This window comes from Bufo gargarizans, chromosome 8, assembly GCF_014858855.1.
Source record: "Bufo gargarizans isolate SCDJY-AF-19 chromosome 8, ASM1485885v1, whole genome shotgun sequence".
NCBI lineage: Eukaryota > Metazoa > Chordata > Amphibia > Anura > Bufonidae > Bufo > Bufo gargarizans.
In genome coordinates this window covers 93,776,726-93,796,450 of record NC_058087.1, presented here as the reverse complement: position 1 = coordinate 93,796,450, position 19,725 = coordinate 93,776,726, and the positions used below count along the sequence as shown (strand labels likewise).

Sequence of the window (19,725 nt, the reverse complement as noted above, 5' to 3'; positions counted from 1 at the left end):
AGAAGACGCGTATATGCGTCCAGGAGGAATAAAGCAACCACCTCCCGGACGCATATACGCGTACAGCGGTCGGGAGGTGGTTAAAGGAAAATGGTGATCAAATTTTTCAATTTCACTTTTTGGGCAGATTTTCAATTTTAATCCAATTTTTTCTTTAACACATCGATGGTCAACAGCCAAACAAAACTCAATATTTATTACCCAGATTCTGCGGTTTACAGAAACACCCCACATGTGGTCATAAACTGCTGAATGGGCACACGGCAGGGCGCAGAAGAAAAGGAGAGCCACGTGTTTTTTAGATGCCATGTCGCATTTGAAGCCCCCCATCATGCACCCTTACAGTAGAAAGTGACCCTGTTTTGGAAACTAGGGATAAGGAGCCAGTTTTATTGGTACTATTTTTGGGTACATATGATTTTTTGATCATTCATTATAACACTTTATGGGGCACGGTGACAAAAAATGTGGTTGTTTTAGCACAGTTTTTATTTATTTATTTTTACAGCGTTAACCTGAGGGGTTCAGTCAAGTGACATTTTTATAGAGCAGATCATTACAGACGTGGCGATACCCAAGAGGTATACTTTTTTAATTTATTTAAGTTTTACACAATAATAGCATTTTTGAAGCAAAAAAATATATTTATAGAGCCGACCGTCACGGACGCGGCAATACCGAATATGTCTATTTTATTTTTTCTATTTGTAAAAAATTTTTTTTTTATTCCTTACATGGGGAATTATTTTTTTACATGTGAAACCTTTTTTTTAATCTTTTTTTTTAACACTTTATTTTTCATTTTACTCTTTGCGTCCGCCATAAGGTCATACAAGACCTCTTGAGGGAATTTACTTTTTTTTTTGTTTTTTTCACTGTTGATTTCTCCTGTAACTGGGACTGACATAGTAGCCCCAGTTAGAGAAGAAATGCACACCCCAGAGAGGCTGTACAGTGCAATACCGCGCTGTTCAGTCTCAGAGCAGGGCTGATCGAGGTCTCTGAAAGACCTCACACAGCTCCTGCACTCTCCGGTCCCGTCGATCACATGACTGCCAGGCCAGAACAGGAAGCGCATAGCACTTCCTGCTCTGTATGCACAGCGCTCTGTCACTGACAGCGGGCAACCTGATCAGCAGCTGCACGATTAGGAGATAGACAACCACGTCCCCGAGGTGGGGACGGGAGGTGGTTAAACATATAATCCAAAAAAACTTCTCTAATAAAGGTCTTTTTATTGTGATCACCTCCTCCGATAGCTTTATAAACCTTCTCTATACCACAAAAATGAAAACATTTCAAAGAACTGTCATGCGTCATACTTGAAATGTCGTGCGGCCCCTGAAGCCCCAGTGCATTTTTTATTTATGTCACTTTTCTTATAGTACATCTTATATATAATTTTGCACATAACAAAATCGATTTTGTATACTATATGATCTGAAATGCAGGTCATAGAATCTTTGAAATAATATTTTTTATCTTCCTTACCATCAGTTAAACAAAACTAAAACTGGTTTTATTGGCATATATATACACTGTGCATTTGGGGTTGCTGCACTTGAAGAAACCTTTCTGGCTGAACCACCCCCTACCTGCACCTGTACACACTTGGAGAAAGTATGCTGCGCAGAATCCTCCGTCTGCTTGTTACACATTTCAGAGTTTCATCCTGATAAAGGATCGGTAGAGATTTGTAAAATAATGTGTTCTCTTTCTTTGCAATTCCTATTGTATGGTGTAGAAAACGGTTTTTGTATTGCTTTCCTTTTCTTCGCTAGAGGTGTCATGCAGTAACGCATGGTGTGACTTTTTTTGTTGGCCGCTTCCACCATCACTCTTTAGAGCCTCTATCAACCTTTTATCAAGAAAATGCTTACCAGTGATAGATTTTCCTTTTTCCGCTAGACCAGGGCTGGCCAACCTGCGGCTCTGCAGCTGTTGCAAAACTACAACTCCCAGCATGCTCAGACAGTCTACAGCTATCAGCCTAGAGCAGGGAATTTTACTGGGAATTTTACTTTTACAACAGCTGGAGAGCCGCAGGTTGGCCAGCCCTGCCCTAGAGGGATAGTTTTGATAGTATAAGATGGCAACTAGTGGCATTTCAAATTGTATTGCCAGATAAAGGTTTGACAGTTTTTTGTTTTAAGCATTATTTGCAGTTTACAGGAGCCCTGATGGGGTTGAAATTCTCCCCGACCCTAGCTAACTTATACAGTCAGGTCCATAAATATTGGGACATCGACACAATTCTAACATTTTTGGCTCTATACACCACCACAATGGATTTGAAATGAAACTAACAAGATGTGCTTTAACTGCAGACTGTCAGCTTTAATTTGAGGGTATTTACATCCAAATTAGGTGAACGGTGTAGGAATTACAACAGTTTGCATATGTGCCTCCCACTTGTTAAGGGACCCAAAGTAATGGGGCCTGCGTTGCGTGTAAAATGCAGAATATAGAACATGCTGCGATTTTCACGCAACGCACAAGTGATGCGTGAAAAACATTGCTCATGTACACAGCCCCATTGAAATGAATGGGTCAGGATTCAGTGCAGATGCAATGTGTTCACGTCACAAATTGCACCTGCAGGGAAAAGTTGCCCGTGTGAAAGGGGCCTAAGGGTTACATAGCATCATAAATAAATATAATGCATTGCGACCCAGTCAGTGCTGGGAGGTCAGGACGGGTGCTGCTGCATATTCACGCTGCAAGTCCGACGCATGGAACTCGCTTGTCTAAAAAGGGGCCTCTCTGTATATTTTAACATGATGAACCAATAAAGACTTAAGGATTTTTAAAGGTCCAATTTTTGGGATGTTTCTAGCAGCTCAGCTTCCATTTAAGTGATATACATAGGTCCACAGGGCATAGAAAAACTAATCTGACCACGAGCCCAGATAAAGAATTTACTTTTTTGTGACTAATGTGTTTAAACGCTTTTGGTTTTAGGATGCCATGTTGTGTTTTGCAGTTAAAGGCCAATGTCTATATGTAAATATAAAGTTCTAAATGCACTACCGACATCACTCTACTATCTGTTGTGTACATAAGAGATCTGCCGTGTAGCTTTCAAATAATAGCCCACATAATACTACCATAGAGATTAAAAGTACAGACGGTACACCTCTGTAAGGGTAGGTTCATGTGTAGCGGATACACTGCCAGATTTGGGGTCATGGAATTGTGAGTGAAACATTTGAAGCATATTGCAGTACCAGCAAAGTAATACAAAGTTTAAAAAACATTTAAAGAAAAAAAATATGTCAGTGGGAATTGACCTGAAGCACAGATTTCAGAGACCCCACTAGATAGTTTCTTAACTAAGTTGATGTATTCCATAGGCTGATTTCTATCCCAGACTAGATTTCTTCATAGTGCTATTGGGATTTTATAAAACTGATTAAAATGAACTGGTAATGACTTACACATTTTAGGAGAGCTTTCTTAATTTGTAATCAAGCTTTACCGAGGATCAGTTGTATGTAGCTTTATCCCCTTCCAACACCACACATTTATTATGCAGGCAGATTGCACTTTCTGCAAATTGCCACAAACGGGCCAGGATAACCCCTTTAAGTGCAGCCTAGTGAAACAGACATTTTAAATCATCACCAACCTTTCACAAAACTTTGCATAAATCATTAGTACAAATGACCATATGAGTCTTTGTAATATGTCTTATCACTGAGAAATGTCTAGTTCTATCAGCAGTTATTAGCTGTAAACCTCCCCTCCTTGCTAAATGCTTTTTTCTTTGAAAAATGTTTAAACCCATCCAGGACAGATCAGTTTCACAGAAGGGCCATATTACACATCAATACAGGTCTATGGAGAGGGGCAGGAGTAGGATAGGCCAGGAGCTAAGTGAGTCACACACAGACAAAAGAAACTGCATAGCTAAATAGGAAGTTTATATCTCAGCCCAAGTGCTTTATTTACAACCGTGCAGGTCAGCACTTCTCTGTAATGTCCTCCACGAACCTTGGACTGCTTCTGAGTGAGTAAGAGAAGGTTATGAAGCAGATTCTCCTCTACTTGCAGTGGATGGCAGCAAGTCTCCATCCACCAGCTGTGGGAGAACTGCAAACTAGACATTCAGCATGCAAAGAGGGAGAAAATGGCAGATACAAGTCAAATAATGGCCAGAAATAGTGTTATCCCTGATTAATGCAAGGCTTGTTCAAAGGTTACATATGCTTTATGATCTGGTTATCCATACCTGCTGGCAGATCCTACACCAGGAATATGTGAGGATAGTGTGTTGGTAACCAGGAACAGGAGAGTCCAACTCTTTCAGAATAATCTGAACACAGCCATTTCCATGAACAAAACGTCTTATGTGGTGCACCATTGGTGTGTCACAGAATACACTGGGGCACTGATATGACGGTCTGTGGAGGAGCACAAACTCAGTGATCATCAATGAAAATATACACAAAAATCCACCCGATGCAAATTCATTAATACAAATATTTCAAATGTTTTTTAATAACGGTATACATTGTATGCAACAAGAAATCCATAACACTATAGCATTTACAACTATTATTGTAAATAAAGAAGATAGGTTGATCTGTCAGGTGATGTATCTATTGTAATACTGCATGTACATGCAGAGCTCAAGCACACAATTGTTGGGAAGGAAGCATTCCAGCCCAATAATTGCCTGGTCATCAGTGAAGGTGAAGCACTGCATACACATGCAGCTATCGCCTCCATGTTAAGAGGACAGGCTATGACTATTACTATTGCTTGTCTTCATACAGCTGCATTGTTTCACGGCAGAAGAGTGCTGTTTAGACAGCATGATCTGCTGGCCAGAAACAACTATTTAGGTGTTCGCATGAACGACTGTTTCAACCAATGAACAAGCATTTCGCTCATTCATCGGGAGGTCTGGGGCACATTTAGATGGACACATTATCGAGAATGAGCATTTGAAGAAAAGTTTGTCCTCGATAATCTGCTTGACAATAATCAGTGTAATCTCGCCCTTACTGAGAATTGACACATTTACAGAATACAGCAGTCAAAAGACCATCAAGGGCTGGTTCCATATTCTGTGACCCAAACAGCAGCCACAATATACGGGCACAGGCAGTTTGTGCACTGCATCACAAATGCGAACCCACCTGAAAGGGTCCATAATCCGGAAGGAGAGATGCGGAACAAAAGCACGGAACCCCATGGAAGTACTACGGAGTGTTCAGTGGGGTTACTCTCCGTGCCTCGTCACCACAAACAATAGAACATGTTATTTTTTTTGTGGTGCGGACAGATCATGGACCTATTCAAGTTGAATGGGTCTGCACCCATGTGCATCAGCCACACGGATAGTGCCCTCTACTTAAGGTCTCCAATACACGGAGTGGCCAGGTTTATGTGTGGAAGATACAGAGTATAATTCATTATATATATATATATATATATATATATATATATATATATATACACACATACATACATACATACATACACACACACACACACACACAGTACAGACCAAAAATGTGGACATACCTTCTCATTCAAAGAGTTTTCTCTTTTTTCATGACTATGAAAATTGTAGATTCACACTGAAGGCACCTCTTGTAGATTCACCCTTCAGGGGTGAGACCCGTGCCCTTACCAGTGGAAACCTGCTGCTGGTCAGATACAAGGACAAGAGGGATGTCCTTGTACTGTCCACAATTCACGGTAATGGTATCACCCCTGTCCCTGTACGAGGTACCGCGGCAACGCTCCTCAAGCCCTATTGTATCGTCGACTACAATCGGTATATGGGAGGAGTTGATCTCTCTGATCAAATCCCCAAGCCATATAACGCCATGCGCAAAACCAAGGCATGGTACAAAAAAGTAGCGGTCTACTTGGTGCAGGTTGCCATGTACAACTCTTTTGTACTGTTCCAGAGCGCTGGCAACACAGGGAAATTCCTCCAGTTCTATGAGGCAGTCCTCAAGACCCTGATCTTTTCTGACCGGGAAAGAGCAGATGGGAGTACCTCGGGAATTGGATGCACCCGGATCGTCCCAGGCCAACACTTTCCAGGTGTGGTCCCCCATACTGGAAAGAAGGGACGACCCCCCCAAAAATTCAGAGTGTGTCACAGGAGGGGGATACGGAAGGACACCACTACTCAATGTGACACGTGCCCCGATCATCCGGGCCTCTGCGTTATTTGTTGCTTCAGGGAGTACCCCACATCCATGGAGTTCTAAATTTATAATCCCCTTTACCAACTTAGCCACTGACTATTCAAAAAAAACAATGGTTCTCAGAGACACCCAAAACATTTTTTTTGTAGAACTAAAGAAAATAAAAAGTCTTACTAGGTAGCGCAGAGTCGGTAATAATCTCCTCTGTAAATATACCCCTAACTCTCCAGATTTTTTTTTTGTCACCTTACATAAAAGTGTAATAGCAAGCGATCAAAAAGTCATATAGTCCCCAAAATAGTGCCAATAAAACCATCCCCTCATCCCGCAAAAAAATGACTCAAACTATAGAGATACCAAAAATTTATATTTTTGTATCCAAAAAGATAATATAGTCTAAAACCTAAATAATTGTAAAAAAAAAATAGACTTATTAGGTATCGCCGCATCCGTAATGATCACCTCTGTAAAAATACCCCATGATCCAACCCCCCAGATTAACACGGTCCCAATTTTTTTTTTTAAATGGTGCCAAAACAGCTATTTTTGGCACTTTTCCATTTCAATCTGTCGTGTCCGGTGTGGGAAGGCACAAGGTGCTATAATAGATCATAGATACTTGTCACCGAGGTGCCTGGCCTCAGTGAAATGAACCGGTAATGTTTCGTCAATAACCCTAGCTTACTGACAGTTGCTAGAGGTAGTTTAGCTGCTAGCTGCTGCTGATCCGGGCCGGGTTTCATTGGAGTAGTCAAAGAGCAGGGTGGGATGACTACTCCCACGTATCCAGGCCAGGTGTCGGCTGGCCTATTTAAGCCAGGAATCCTAGGAGAGCTGGGGGTGTGGTTCCTAGTCTGGAAGTGTAACACACTGGGAGTAAAGCTGTGTGGTGCGTTGCTGTGGATAAGCCTGCCGTGGTCTAATCTTTTCCCCCCTCTCCAGCGGGTGGTGGAACTCTGGAACTACAGAGGACTGTGAGTTAGACCATTTCATATGAACTGTGTTTCTTTGTGTTTACCCGCTGAAGTAAGCGAGCATTTGTTAAAGCTGTGTTTGAACAAAATAAAAGACTATTGTTTAAATGACACCTGAAGTCACTGTTTGAGCTGATCCCCACAAGTGGTGTCGGATGCGGGCATAAACACACGGTCGAATTACTGTCTTGGGTCAAAGCTGCTACACAGAGCCAACCCACACCAGCTGCCATGGAGGAAGTGATTAAGCACCTGGTGCAGGCAAACTTGCAGCAACAGAAAGCACATACGGACGCCATGCAAGCCCAGCAAGAGACCAACAATCTGCTCATCCAGCCGATGGCCGTTCTGACCGACGCCGTTCTCACCCGGGAGTGTTCAACTCCTCCCACTCCGAATGACGGTCATCATGTCAGGAGGACTGTGAGGGAAGCTTTACAAAAGATGACCCTGGAGGATGACGTCGAGGCTTTCCTCACGGTGTTCGAGCGGGTGGCTGACCGGGAAAAGCTACCACTGGATCAGTGGGCTGAAGTCCTGGCCCCGTATTTAACTGGGGAGCCCCAAAAGGCCTATTATGATCTTGCCCTGCAGGACGCTAAAGAGTACCCCAAATTAAAAGCTGAGATCCTGGCACGACTGGGTGTTACTTTGGCGGTGCGAGCCCAAAGGGTACAGTACTGGACCTATTGCCTGGACAAACCTCCAAGGTCCCAGCTATTTGACTTGCTACATCTGGTTCAAAAGTGGTTGCAGCCAGAGGTTTGCTCCCCTGCTGAAATGGTGGAGCGTGTAGTCATGGACCGGTACATGCACTCCCTTCCTCACCCCATTCAGTGCTGGGTTACACAGGGTGACCCCCAGACAGCAGATGACCTGGTGGGACTACTGGAGAGATTCCATGCCATGGAGAAGTCCCTGGGCGGTCCAGGGAACCTGAAATCAACATATTGGGGGGCCCGGAAGGACTCAGATAGTCAAAGACTAGGGGCCAAGCCTACTCGAGAGGGTCGTGTCAAGGCCAGGGGGAGGCCCGAACCCATACCCAGAGGAATCTCTTGGGAAATCATTTGCTGGAGATGTCGGGCCCCAGGTGACATGGTAGCCCAGTGTCCCCTCACCACGGAGCCCATGGATTGTTCTGTGGGCCGGTGCAGTTCCCTCTTTGCGCAGCCAGCTTGCAGCGCCATACCCACAGGGGGGGGAGGGACCCCAGATGTGTACACTAACCGTCAATTGAACTCTGGTATCAGGACTATTGGACTCAGGGAGCTTGGTCACCCTGATCTCTGCCTCTCTTCCTCATGTGTTGGTCCCTGGGAAAAATCTGGGAGTCACATGTATTCATGGGGACACCAGAGTTTACCCGGTGGCCCAGGTTACTCTTAAGACGGGATGGACTGCCCTGACCCACCATGTGGGAGTAGTGAAATGCTTACTGCATGAGGTTATTATTGGCCGTGACTGCCCCCTGTTCTGGGACCTGTGGGCCAAGGTTGCTATGCCGAATCACCGCGCAGGCCCATGCAACCCTGTGGGTGGGAGTCCAGAGGCGACCCAGGAGTTTCCTCTGACTGTCCTGCTAGGAGACAATGAGGAAGAGGATACGCCAGAGAAAAATGTCCCCGACTTGGAGGTATCCTGGGGAAAGTTTGGTACGGCCCAACTTCGAGATTTGACCTTAAAAGGGGCACTAGAGAATGTGGAGGTCCTTAATGGGGTTCCGCAAGAGCCCGGGGTCGACCAACGGTTTCCACACTTTGCCCTGAATCAGGATCTATTATACCGGGTGACCAAGATACGGGACGAAGTGATAGAGCAGCTACTAGTCCCGGGACCATATCGACGTATGGTTATGGACATGGCCCATTCCCATGTGTTAGGTGGTCCCCTGGGTGCAGCCAAAACACTTGAGAAGGGTCCTACAACGATTTTATTGGCCGGGGTGTTACCGAGAGATTAGGGAATTCTGTCAATCATGTCCAGTTTGTCAGGTCACTTCCCCGGTAGCACACTTCCGTAGCCCTCTCGTTCTCTTACCAATCAGTGAGGTCCCCTTTGAAAGGATAGCAATGGACTTGGTAGGCCCATTGGTGAAGTCCGCTAGGGGGCATCAGTACATCCTCGTAATCGCGGATTACGCTACCCGGTACCCAGAGGCTGTTCCCCTACGGAACCCCACATCCAAAAATATTGCCCGGGAGTTGTTCCATGTCTTCTCCCGAACAGGTATTCCCAAAGAGATTCTTACAGATCAGGGGACCCCGTTTATGTCAAAAGTGATGAGGGAACTGTGCAAAGTTTTAAGAGTCACTCAGCTGCGAACCTCCGTATACCATCCTCAGACGGATGGCATTGTGGGGCGTTTTAATAAGACCCTAAAGGCCATGCTGAGGAAGGTGGTAGAGAAGGATGGGCGGGATTGGGATTGTCTGTTACCATACCTACTGTTCTCTATTAGAGAAGTGCCCCAGTCCTCCACAGGTTTTTCACCCTTTGAATTACTATATGGCAGACACCCCAGAGGTCTCTTGGATGTGGCAAAGGAAACGTGTGAAAGTGAGGCCACTCCCTACAAAAGTGTAGTAGAGCATGTAGCACAGATGCAAGAGAGGATGGCAAGGGTGATGCCCATTGTAAAGGAACATATGCTTCAGGCTCAGGAGGCACAGGCCCGGGTATATAATAGGTCCGCTTGTCTAAGACAGTTTAATCCGGGAGATAGGGTGTTAGTGTTAGTCCCTACTGTCGAAAGCAAATTCCTAGCCAAATGGCAGGGTCCCTACGAGATAGTGGAAAAAGTGGTAGAGGTCAATTATAGGGTACACCAGCCAGGGAAGAGAAAGCCCTACCAGATATACCATGTCAATCTGATCAAACTCTGGAAGGAGAGAGACCCACCTGAAGCTTCTTGCCTGGTGGCTCAACAGGGGTCCACCATCGAAGCTGTTAAAACAACAGTTTAGGGAACTGCTGCAGAGGAATACGGATCTCTTCACAGAAACCCCTGGCCGTACCAATGTGATGAGATCCTCACAGATCCCCAAGTGAGGGTAAACTTAAAACCCCATAGAATCCCTGAAGCCCGCCGGGACGTGATTTCCAAAGAGGTTAGGAGGATGATGGAGCTAGGGGTGATTGAAAGGTCTAAAAGTGGCTGGTCCAGCCCCATAGTGTTAGTGCCAAAACCAAACGGGGAGTGGAGATTCTGCAATGACTACCGCAAGCTTAATGACGTGTCCACAGTTGATACTTACCCTATGCCCAGGGTAGATGAGCTGGTCGAACGGCTAGGCCCCGCAAGGTATATTAGCACCTTAGATCTCACTAAAGGATACTGGCAGATCCCACTGTCGCAAGAGGCTAAGGAGAAGACTGCGTTCTCTACACCTGAGGGGTCTTTTCAGTATGTAAGAATGCCGTTTGGCTTGCAGGGGGCCCCTGCCACCTTCCAAAGGGCTATGGACCAAGTACTACGGCCCCATAAGGGGTATGCCGCGGCGTACTTAGATGACATTGTCATTTTTAGTCACGATTGGGAAAGCCATCTCAGAAAAGTTCAGGCCGTCCTTGATGCTCTAAGGAAAGCGGGGTTTACGATAAACCCAGCCAAATGTGCCCTAGGCATGGAGGAAATCAGATACCTGGGCTACGTAGTGGGGACAGGGGAGATTAAACCCCAGCTTAACAAGGTAGAAGCCATTCAGAATTGGCCCCGTCCACTAACTAAGAAGCAGATCAAGGCGTTTCTGGGTATTGTGGGCTATAGGCGGTTTGTCCCCAGGTTCGCAGAAATAGCGGTTCCCCTGACCGACCTGACAAAGGGCACAAAGTCTGCTATGGTGAGGTGGTCCCCAGAAGCGGAAAGGGCCTTTCAAGAGCTTAAACAGGCTCTGTGTAAGCAACCAGTGTTGATAGCCCCGGATTTCTCCAGTGAGTTTGTGGTCCAGACCGATGCCTCCGATGTGGGTCTGGGTGCAGTCATGTCTCAGGTAGTGAATGGAGAAGAGCACCCAGTGATGTACCTGAGTAGAAAACTGTCCCCAGCAGAAAGGAATTATGCCATTGTTGAGAAGGATTGTCTGGCCATAAAATGGGCACTAGACTCCCTGAGGTACTATTTACTAGGAAGGAGGTTTAGGTTAGTGTCAGACCATGCTCCCCTAAGGTGGATGCGAGAGAAGAGGGTGAATAATGCCCGAGTTACCCGCTGGTTCCTTGCACTTCAAGATTTCTCCTTCTCAGTAGAACACAGGCCAGGCAAGATGCAAGGGAATGCTGACGCCCTGTCAAGGGTACACAGTCTGGGGGCTAAAGATGTCCAAACCCCCGGCTTTGGACAGAGGGCGGGGATATGTGAGAAGGCACAAGGTGCTATAATAGATGATAGATACGTGTCACCGAGGTGCCTGGCCTCAGTGAACCGGTAATGTTTCGTCAGTAACCCTAGATTACCGACAGTTGCTAGAGGTAGTTTAGCTGCTAGCTGCAGCTGATCCGGGCCGGGTTTCATTGGAGTAGTCAAAGAGCAGGGTGGGATGACTACTCCCACGTATCCAGGCCAGGTGTCGGCTGGCCTATTTAAGCCAGGAATCCTAGGAGAGCTGGGGGTGTGGTTCCTAGTCTGGAAGTGTAACACACTGGGAGTAAAGCTGTGTGGTGCGTTGCTGTGGATAAGCCTGCCGTGGTCTAATCTTTTCCCCCCTCTCCAGCGGGTGGTGGAACTCTGGAACTACAGAGGACTGTGAGTTAGACCATTTCATATGAACTGTGTTTCTTTGTGTTTACCCGCTGAAGTAAGCGAGCATTTGTTAAAGCTGTGTTTGAACAAAATAAAAGACTATTGTTTAAATGACACCTGAAGTCACTGTTTGAGCTGATCCCCACACTGGTAAAAACCAAGGGTTAACAGCCAAACAAAACTTAATATTTATTAGCCTGATAAAGCAGTTTCTGTAAACTGCAGTATCAGTAAAAGGGAGGCGCAAAAGTACCGACATGGTTTCTGGAAGGCCGATTTAGATGGCCTTTTTTATAGACACCATGTCCCTTTAGAAGCCCCCCTGATGCCCCCCTAGAGTAGAAACTCCCTAAAAGTGACCCCATCTAAGAAACTACACCCCTTAAGGTATTCAAAACTGATTTTACAAACTTTATTAACCCTTTAGGTGTTTATGGCAAATGGAGATGACATTTCAGAATTTCAATTTTTGGTAACCTTCCCTCACAAAAATGTAATATAGAGCAACCAAAAACATATGTACCCTAAAAACAGTCCCAAAAAAAGCCACCTTATCCCGTAGTTTCTATAATGGGGTCACTTTTAGGGAGTTTCTACTGTAGAGGTGCATCAGGGGGTCTTGAAATAGGACACTGTGTAAATAAACCGGTCCATAAAAATCAGCCCCCCAAAACCCACAAGGCGCTCCTTTCCCTCTACACCCCGCCGTGTGGCCGTACAGTAGTGTACGACCACATATGGGGTGTTTCTGTAAACGGCAGATTCAGGGCAATAAATATACAGTCTTGTTTGACTGTTAACCCTTGATTTGTTAGTTGAAAAAAATGGGTTAAAATGGAAAAAATTGGCAAAAAAAATGAAATTCTCAAATTTCATCCCCATTTGCCAATAACTCTTGTGCAACACCTAAAGGGTTAACAAAGTTCGTAAAATCAGTTTTGAATACCTTGAGAGGTGTAGTTTCTTAGATGGGGTCATTTTTATGGAGTTTCTACTCTAGGGGTGCATCAGGGGGGCTTCAAATGGGACATGGTGTAAAAAAAAAAAAAAAAAAAAAAAAAAAAAAAAAGGCCAGCAAAATCTGCCTTCCAAAAACCATATGGCGCACCTTTCCCTCTACACCCTACTGTGTGACCGTACAGTAGTGTACGACCACATATGGGGTGTTTCTGTACACGTCGGATCCAGGGAAATAAAGATACAGTCTTGTTTGACTGTTAAACCTTGATTTGTTAGTGGAAAAAATGGGTTAAATTGGAAAAAATTGGCAAAAAAATTTAATTCTGAAATGTCATCCCCATTTGCCAATAACTCTTGTCGAGCACCTAAAGGGTTAACATAGTTTGCGAGATCAGTTTTGAATACCCTGAGGGGCTTAGTTTCTAACATGGGGTCATTTTTGGGTGGTTTCTATTATGTAAGCCTCACAAAGTGACTTCAAACCTGAACTGGTCCCAAAAAAAATGGGTTTTTGAAAATTTCAGAAAATTTCCAAGATTTGCTTCTAAACTTCTAAGGCTACTTTCAAACTAGCGTTTGATCGGATCCGTTCTGAACGGATCCGATCATATTAATGCAGACAGAGGCTCCGTTCAGTACGGATCCGTCTGCATTAATAACTTAGAAAAAAATCTAAGTGTGAAAGCAGCCTGAGCGGATCCGTTCAGACTTTCAATGTAAAGTCAATGGGGGACGGATCCGCTTGAAGATTGAGCCACAGGGTGACATCTTCAAGCGGATCCGTTCCCATTGACTTACATTGTAAGTCTGAACGGATCCGCTCGCCTCCGCACGGCCAGGCGGACACCCGAACGCTGCAAGCAGCGTTCAGCTGTCCGCCTGTCCGTGCGGAGGCGAGCGGAGCGGAGGCTGAACGCCGCCAGACTGATGCAGTCTGAGCGGATCCGCTCCATTCAGACTGCATCAGGGCTGGACGGAGGCGTTCGGGTCCGCTCGTGAGCCCCTTCAAACGGAGCTCACGAGCGGACCAGCGAACGCTAGTGTGAAAGGAGCCTAAGCCTTGTAACGTCCCCCAAAAATAAAATAGCATTCCCCAAATTATCCAAACATGAAGTAGACATATGGGGTATGTAAATTAATAACTTTTTTTGGAGTTGTTACTATGTATTGTAGAAGTAGAGAAATTGAAAGTTAGAAATTTGCTAATTTTTCCAAATTGTGGGTAAATTTGGTATTTTTTCTATAAATAAAAATGATATTTTTTTTTTACTCCATTTTACCAGTGTCATGAAGTACAATATGTGATGAAAAAACTCTCTCAGAATGGCCTGGCTAAATAAGCGTTTTAAAGTTATCACCACATAAAGTGACACTGGTCAGATTTGCAAAAAATGTCCTGGTCCTTAGGCTACATGCACACGTTCAGGATTCCTGTGCAGAGAATCCGCACTGAAATCCGCAGGTGTTCACAGGCAAATCCGTGTGGTCAATCCGCATTAATTGGTGCGGATTTGGTGCGGATTTTACACATGCGGATTTCACTAAGTGAATGAAGAAAATCCGGTCAGGAAAAAAAAAATTAATTGACATGTCGCGGATTTTAAAATCCGCACCGCAGGTCAAAATCCGCGCGGAAAAAATCTGCATCGTGTGCATTGAGAATTTAAAATTCTCATAGAATACAATGTACATGACCTACGGTGCGGATTTTCCGCACGCAAATCCGTGTGCAAAATCCGCACGCAATCCTGATCGTGTGCAGGGGGCCTTAAGGTGAAATAAGGCTGTGTCCTGAAGGGGTTAAGTATTTCATTTTCTGAATTCCCAGAGCACCCCTTTAATTCTGTTTCTTGTACATGATCATGGGGGTGGCCATTTTGCACAAGCTGATGTTGACAACATACAGTGATATGATTTACAGCAGCTACATGGACCATAGGAGCCAACTGACTTCAATGGAAGAGTGTTATGGGCATGCTCTGTGACAAATGCAGAGGATACTGTGTGGTGAGAGGGAGTAGATCAGATGTGACGGATCTATCGTGAATTCTGCATCTGTTTTTTAACATGCCGATGATAACATTCATTGCAATCCTGTCTGTGATGATAATGAAATGTGCGTTGAAGAATTATCTCACCAGTACAGGAAATATCATCTTAGTGGCTAGTGTAAAAATAGCTTTTTTTAAAATTATTTTTAAAGGGAACCTATCAGCAGGATAATGGCCTTCAACTACCTTATTAATTCAATTATGTTGCTCCCAGCGAGGTTTTCTCTGAACGAGATATATCTTTTTCGTCCCAGACCGCTACCATCTCATCTGCCTTCAAACAGGTGACTAGGATATATAAAAAAAACTTTGTACGATCATGGTGGGAGGTACAGTCCTTGGACACATACATTGTGAATAAAATTGTTCCTCGCGGCTTACGTAATCCCATCACACCAGCAGCTCTACTCAGATCCACGGAATTTCTCAAAAAGTGGGAGAAAGAATCCGTGGATTCCTCTCTGAGATTAATGAAACTCCTATTAGAGGAGGAAAGGAGTGTTTTGACGTCTGTGGAGACTGAGTTGAAGGAAGCAATTGAGTCAACAAAAAAATTCAGTAGTCACGCTGATTTTAATAAAAAAGAACTGCTCCTTCAATCCTCCATAGAAAGATATACAGCTCAACTTAAAGAAAAGAAACACTCATTGTTCAACAGGGACATCAGAGATTTCAAGGAGGGCAAAATCTTTGATTACAGTACCAAACACTCTGATGCCCTTGAACTAGACACAGAGGTTTCATCTTCAGAGGGTGAACCGGAGTCGGAGGGGGCTTGTGTGAAACAAAAGAGAACAGGGCCTCAATCTACCAATAGATCGTATGGTGGTAAAAATAGGGGTCAAGGTAGAAAGGGGCGAGGTGATAGAGGGTATGGTAGCAAAGGTTTGTTTTTAGACAATACGCCTCCAGTATCCCAATACATGCTACGGAACAAACAATGATACCTCACCAATCTTCCCGAAGTCTACCCAACATCCCAGCATTTCCTAAGAAAGACGAGCTACAAATTATTAACCTGTCCACTCGTACTTTGACCATTATGGAAACTCAAGTCCTACGGAAGTGCCTTTCGTTTGTCCCCATGCGAAGGTTTGACTGTTTTGGATGGGTTAAAGATCTTAATTTGTTTGCGCGAAAATTGAAATGGCGCAAGTTTTTTGTCACTCATGATCGTAGGAAATGTGAGGAATTAGGGATTGACCTGACAGATCTGCCGGACATTCAAATTCTGGCTGACCTGTTTGCCGAGGGACAACGGGTCCCAGGGGATGGCCCCTTCACGAATCTTAGATTACCATCTACAAATATGCCCCCCCATTAGTGACTGCACCCCTATTGACACATTTTTGTCTGTGGTTTCGAAGAAGCTCAGTCAGATTGATTCTCAAGGTATGAGCATAGACAATCTGAATGAACAGGAGAGAGAAGCTCTCCGTACGCTCCAACAGGACAAGGATTTAGTGATTAAATCTTCAGATAAAGGCGGGAACATTGTGATCCTTGGGCACGAACAATACCAGAATATGTGTATGAGAGTGCTCAGGGATAAGTCCACATATGAACAACTCCCGTCGGATCCCACACTTATAGGGTGGAATTGTCCTGTATTTTGAATAGAGCTCTAGAACAGAAGCTCATTGACAAGACTGAATTAGCGTTTCTTCTTCCAGTGCACCCAGTCACAGCGGCCTTTTATTGTCTGCCCAAAGTTCACAAGGGCTACGAGCCTCTGAAGGGGGGCCTATTGTGTCTGGAACCAACTGCTTGACGGCCAACATCAGCACATATGTGGACACGATTTTACGCCCATTTGTCCTCATATGTTAGGGACACTATGGAGGTATTGGGGCGTTTAAACGGTGTCCATTGTGACAAGAACACTTGGTTGGCCAGCCTGGACGTGGAGGCGCTCTACAGCTCAATTCCTCATGAATTGGGCTGTAGAGCAGTCCTCACATTCCTCCAACAAAGAGGCGAGCAGTGCAAGAACCACAACACCTTTGTTATGGAACTCCTTAGTTTCATATTGAAGCACAATGTGTTTCTGTTTGATGGCTGAATTTTCTACCAGCTCAGGGGGGTCGCAATGGGCAGTCCCTGTGCCCCGACTTTTGCGAACCTCTACCTGGGCTGGTGGGAGAGAGAGGTGGTGTTCTGTGAGGAGATGGAGAATTTCCCCTCTGTCATCCCCCTTTGGATCAGATATATCGATGATGTGCTGATCCTATGGGGGGGGTGACAGAGATTTGTTCCAGGAATTTGTTGCAGCCCTGAATATTAATACACTGGGGCTATTTTTTACGTTGGATATTGACTCCACTGTCATTTCCTTCTTAGACCTCACCATTTCACTCAGTGCTGATGGGCACATCAGCACTAATGTGTTCAGGAAGCCGACGGCTACCAACAATCTGTTGAAATGGGAGAGTGGGCACCCTTTGGCCCTCAAAAGAGGGATCCCTAAAGGCCAATACTTAAGGGTGAGGAGGAATTGTTCAGATCTGGGAGCTTATAAAGTGGCTGCTAAGGATCTTCAACACAGGTTTCAATGTCGCGGGTATCCTCAGCGATATCTGAAACAGGCATACCAACATTCATTGAGTACAAACAGGGACCTTCTGATATCCCCTAAAAAGAGAGATACGAGTGACAGCAAGGTCAGGATCATCGGCACGTACCTCGTTGAACACTGGGATATACTCAAATCTGATCCCGACATTGGGAGCATGATTCCATCTAGACCCTCAGTCACCTACCGGCGTAGCAACAATCTACGGGATATGTTGACGCACAGTTTATATGTAGGTCCCAAATCACAGTCTTGGTTGCGGAGTTCGCTCACAGGGACTTTTCCCTGTGGATCGTGCAAATTCTGTAGATTTATAGACTAGACCAAGAGTTTTGCAAGCAGCACCCTAGAAAGGACCTTTTTTATCAGGTCATTTTACAACTGTAAGCCGGTTGGGGTTGTTTACCTTATGACATGTGGTTGCGGTATCAAATACGTTGGTAAAACCATCAGAAAGCTCAGGCGTCGCATTGGGGAACATATCTTGGACATCACGAACTTAAAAGACACCCCGATTGCACACCATGTGATAGAATTTCATAATGGCAATGCATCATCGGTTAAATTCCAGGTAATTGACTCTGTGAAGATGTCATCCAGAGGTGGTGATTGTGACCGTATTTTGCTACAAAAAGAGGCAAGATGGATTTTTCTTTTGAAAATCATCAAACCATCCGGCCTCAATGATGCCATTTCATATGTCCCCTTTATATGAATGTACATCAGAAGTTTGGGATACTATTTATACATGAGCCTCTGTCTACATATGTTACTGTGTGTCGGCGCTCCTTAGGAGGATCCTCGTCTGTGGTTTCACTCCACTGTATACTCACTACTAGGTTTTGTAATCTGCAGCGACAATACATATCGAACCGCTATGAATTTCCCTGGTCACTATGCGGCGCATCGCGCTTTCCCTGAGACCAACATAATCCCTCCCGCCGCTTTGCCATTGGTGTTTCCTGTACCGAGCTTCCTGGCCGGATTGGCTGGCAGGCGGGGGGAGTGTCTAGAAGGGCGGGGTTTACCCTGTAAATTTCGGCGTTCTGAGGGCCGCTTCGCGGCCATTACAACGCCGGCTAGTCTGCACACCAGCACGCTGTGCCTCAACCTAGAGGTTGTCAGCCTAGGCAGGGCAACAGATTACAAGTGATACATCATATCTCACACTAGAGAAAGTTTGGTGCTAGCGAAATCACTCTGTTGCTGCCTACTGTTTCACATCACTGATGGTGGATACCCGTAGCCTCGGTTAAATATACAGCCTAGAGGTCTGGGTCTGCACTGTCTGTGGTGTGTAGGTTCACGGCCTCTGCCAGATACTCATGTCAGAGGTTTCTGGGCCACATTATTGACAGTATATGCTTACAGCCTCAGTTAAACATACAACTGAGAGGTGGTGGCATGTACTATCCATGGTGCACTTGCTCCTGATGAAATGCATATTTAATGCATAGAAACGCGTAGAGCTTAGACCATCTAGGACAAGGGAGGGCTATCACAGCTCCAGATATACCTAGTGGAGCGATCTGTGTTTGCCTGTACCTTATCCTGCACCTGTACTATATTAGTGCAGTGAATGTCTGCGCGCTGACATTCACTGTTAGGTATATTCCTGGTTCCGTACCAGGCATTTACCTTGTTAGTACTAGGTACCCAGGTTCAACATCCTATACCTGTGGTATTTTAGCCCCCCTAGTGTTGGTGGGTTTTATTGAGGGATCCACCGGTCGCCACACAGTGGTTGTGTGCCGCCTGTGCGGTCGGCCTAGGTGAGGCCCACTATTGTATGTAGATTTTGTTGCTGCGGCTGCAGTGACTCAGTATTGACCCCTTATTCTAACAAAATAAGTTAATAAACATTTATTATTTTGTTTTAGCGTCCTACCTCCACTTATATTTGTTCCCAGTGGTGTTCTCCCTTTATCGTTCTGACTCCTGAATGCAAAAAAAGCTTCTTTATTTTCTGCTGCTGTCATATGATTCCCATTAACGTTCTGAACCTTAGCACAACCTGCATGACCAGGCACCTGCATGCAAAGCATGAACTGCAGTGGAGTAAACACCTTAAAAACAAGGAACTCACTCAGGCTCCCCCTGCTACCTCTTCTGCTGCTGCCTAGGCCTCTTCCTCCGCCTCTGGAGGAAAGTTGGCACCTGCCGCCCAGCAAACAGAGGATGTACCACCAACACCACCACCAACGTCACCAAGCATCTCCACCATGTCACACGGCAGCGTTCAGCTCTCCATCTCACA

At 45.1% G+C, this 19,725-nt stretch overlaps 1 protein-coding gene across 9 annotated transcripts in view; it reads right to left on the bottom strand.

Moving 5' to 3' along the window:
• The window catches only part of PIKFYVE (phosphoinositide kinase, FYVE-type zinc finger containing), a 341,373-nt gene that overhangs the window by 134,135 nt on the left and 187,513 nt on the right, over positions 1-19,725 (bottom strand). For 8 of the 9 annotated variants that reach the window (XM_044303222.1, XM_044303224.1, XM_044303223.1 and 5 more), the window contains one exon: positions 4,232-4,403. In XM_044303222.1, coding sequence (XP_044159157.1) covers positions 4,232-4,403 — 172 coding nt within the window. Of the gene's footprint in view, positions 1-3,437; positions 3,596-4,231; positions 4,404-19,725 lie in introns of all 9 variants that reach the window. The other variant, XM_044303227.1, reaches the window with a different exon arrangement.